This window comes from Puccinia triticina, chromosome 1A, assembly GCF_026914185.1.
Source record: "Puccinia triticina chromosome 1A, complete sequence".
Lineage (NCBI taxonomy): Eukaryota > Fungi > Basidiomycota > Pucciniomycetes > Pucciniales > Pucciniaceae > Puccinia > Puccinia triticina.
The window spans coordinates 8684731-8688187 of NC_070558.1; the positions used below are offsets into that span (position 1 = coordinate 8684731).

The 3457-nt window shown below is 46.4% G+C and overlaps 1 protein-coding gene across 1 annotated transcript; it reads right to left on the bottom strand.

Annotated features, from left to right (window-relative positions):
* Window positions 1-662: 662 nt before the first annotated feature.
* Window positions 663-3168, bottom strand: PtA15_1A962 (uncharacterized protein; the record flags this gene model as incomplete). Its single annotated transcript, XM_053166044.1, has 13 exons — window positions 663-901; window positions 975-1043; window positions 1118-1188; window positions 1254-1446; window positions 1512-1607; window positions 1676-1697; window positions 1771-1792; window positions 1886-2226; window positions 2292-2382; window positions 2458-2659; window positions 2726-2742; window positions 2823-2966; window positions 3074-3168. The coding sequence occupies 13 exons, from the start codon at window positions 3166-3168 to the stop codon at window positions 663-665; spliced, it is 1602 nt and encodes a 533-aa protein (XP_053017175.1).
* Between the last annotated feature and the right edge of the window lie 289 nt (window positions 3169-3457).

Below are 3457 nucleotides of genomic sequence, written 5' to 3' on the forward strand. Positions count from 1 at the left end.
AATGTACATTAGCTTTTTAAAATTTTGTGAAGAGTTCTTACTTACCTTTCAAAATCAACTGGGTTAAAGGGGCTTGTAGTGTGGTGTGCGGTCTTCATAGTTCCCTGCTCCGCACCGGACGCGGCAGGACCTTCCTCATCGGATTGGGTTAGCAACAGGCGCAGGTTAACCTTCCCCGCACTTCTTGCGTGGCCGCCGTGTATCTTGCTTTGTTTCCTGGCCTTTTCTCTGCTGCGGTCGAACCATACACGATGAGTTTTGGTGTTTTGTCTGGTCTTTGATACAACCGACCGCGGCAAACTCCGTTTATTTGTCTAGTTACACTTTATGCTTGAACTTTGTGCCCTTGAGCTTCTTTGTTGGTTTGATTTGATGCTGCTGAATTATCTCTCCTTCTACTTTGGCTAGGTTTACTACTCGCTCTCAAGGCATCGCTCGCTCGCTGGCACAGCCTCGACTTAAAAGCAATTGTTGATTTTGCTTGGACAATGTGTACCAGCCAGACACTGCCAAAAAAAATGTAGCACCTTTTTCCAATGAAATTCCGCAGAGTTTGGTACATCAAACAAACATCCAACAAAAAGAACCAAAACCAAAACTAGAATTTGAAAGTTAATGAGAAGAGATAAAATGAATTGCGGGGGGCCTTTGTGAAAACGTCGTCACTTGAATTCGGAAAAATCTTCCTTTGCAGCGGCGGCTGCATCAGCCTCTTCTTTCATGGAACCCTCGTCGTGTTTGACCAGAGGAGTGACAGAGGGGCGGGCGTTGTTGACGACCGAAAGCCAGCCAGAGACGGCGAAGATTTCATCAATCTCTTCCAAGGAACGGTAGGCGGTTTCGGGAAAGAAGAAATATATGCTGGGCACGATGAATGCGTTGACAACAGCAAATACCAAGTCTTAGGGCGCACAACGAGAAAGATAGTAAGAATGAATTTGAAAAGCAATCGGCGTGCAGACATATTAACTCACAAGTTTTCCAACCAATGTGATCGAAGCAAATCGGGGTAATGAGAACAATCAAGAAGTTGAAGATCCAGTCTGATGGAAAAACGAACAAAGGTTTAGTGCATGTTTGTGGGAAGAGGGAACAAGATGTTGATTGCAAAACTGACTGGAAGCGGTACTGAGTCCTGTGGCTGCGGATCGGATCTCCAAGCCAACGATTTCGGCAGAGTAGAGCCATCTAGGAAATCAAAACAATTATTCAGATTGCGGCGAATGTGAGATGCGATGGAGGTGGGCACATACGACATTCCTAGCCATCCAATCCCGAAGAAAGTGTTGTACACGAAGAAGAAAACGGTGGCGGCGATTGCCGGTCCCACATCGGTAGAGTCGGGACCGTTCTGCTCGATTTTCCATACTGAGACCGCAAGTACAGCCATACTGATCGCCATTCCCGCAGCTCCTCCCAACATCAACTTCCTTCTACCAAATCGCTCTGGGAGTTGTTCTCGATTAGGTCACTCTGTATTTCAAGCACGTGTGAAGCAGGCTCTCACTTACCAATAGTGTAAACCCCAATCCATGAGGCCATGAAAAATTCAGTTCCGGTACAGGCAGCAAGAACACGGGACAAGACGGGACCCAAGTGAAGGTAATCTGATGATACATGTTGAAGTTAGTATCAGGCTAAAAAATACGATAATTACCAAGGTCGTTAGACTTACTTTCATACACTGTTGCTGCGTACTAATTCCGCGAAAAAACAATACCGACTTGTAAGCTGCCATCATCAACATAGGCTATGCAATAATAGGCTTACATAGGTAATGAGGTTGATGCCACTAAAGTAGGACAGATTGTGACGATGAATGGGTGGTTAGTTCCCGTCTTTCATTTTTAGTTGGTTTGGGCGTGTGACAGTCTATAATACACACCTGATCTGTTGGAAACACTGGCTGACCACTGCCAATGTAGTTCGCTGGAAGTTGCGAGACTTGCCGTTCTTGAATAGATCCATGAAACGAGGAGGGGGGCAGTTTATCACGGAATCTTCAACTTGCTTCAATAATTTCTCGACGGTGTGATGGTTCTCTTCCACTCCGCCGAGGCTTGCGAATACTTCTCTGGCTTGTTGCATATGTCCTTTCTTGACGAGCCATCGAGGTGATTCTGGCAATGTAAGGACCGTTGACATGATGATAACAGCGAAGACAATCTGTAAGGCAATTGGCATCCTCCATGACACCGACGATTCATTGGTGAAGTAGAAAGCCAACTGCAGAAGGAGAACTACATCAGTGAACCAATTCTAAGAATCACACTAGAATGGAAAACTCTTACATCAACCCAATAGCTGATCATGATACCAGCCGTGATCAAACAGCCTTCCAACATGACAAGTTTCCCTCTTTGATGAGCCGGGGAGCATTCACTGGATATTTGCAGGCGGATCTCAGGATTAGCAAGCTAATAGAGCACATCTTCATGTAAGGAAAGGGATTCTTACGATTGCCATACTGGAACAGTGGCTGTGATAAATCCGTTACCGAAACCAGTGACGATTCGTCCGACAATGAACTGGGCGATGCCAAAAGAAGCAGCTTGGATGATAGAGCCCACAATCATGACGAAGGCACCTATAAAGATGATCTTCCTTCTTCCGAGCTTTTCACCCAGCGAAGAACAAGAAAGAGCACCGATCATGCATCCTGGGTGGAGACATTGGGGTCAGTAATTGCGCCTATCCTAGAGAAACCTTATAGATCCGAGCTCACCAATTTCGTACAGCGCGCTGTGGTAGTAAGTTTCGAAATAACGAATCAGCCCGGGTCCAATTCCGCTGGTGCCATGTGGTGATTAGGGATACTCAACATTGCCACACCTTGGATAGTGGAGTTTTTCGATTTTTGTGCGGCGGAGAAATGCTTCGAGATTGTGTCCATTTCAGGAAATACTTCCACAAAGGTGGGAAGGGTGAGAAGACCGCCCATAACGCCTTGGTCATATCCAAACAAGCTATCGACGACAGTGAAGGATGAGGACAGGGGTCAGGCAGAGGGGGATCAGTGACTGCAAAATGCGACTCGGATGACCGGACGGTTGAGGACAACAGAGCTGCTTACAAGAATCCCAGTCCGGCCAAACTAGCGACAGCTTGGTTCAAGCGTTGTCCCTTGAGCCCCCAGTAGGGGGCAGCAGTAGGTGAGGGCAAAGGCATTCGGGGAGATGGAAGGAAATTGTTAACGTCCCGAAGTAATTATTTATAGCCAAATAAAAAAAGAGCAAGAGAAAGGAGGGGTGGGGGAGGAAGGGATGAAAGTGAGCTGTGTCCAAGATCGGCTAGTTTTATAGATATGATATGGAAATCTTGAGACTAAGAAACGGTGGGGGAATCTACTTCGGAGGATCGATAGCTCTATTTATGTAAATATTTATTTGTGGAGGTCGCTTGTGAGAACACCAGCCCAGCTGAAGCAGCCCGAAGCCCAAAATGAGTGCGGTTTGAA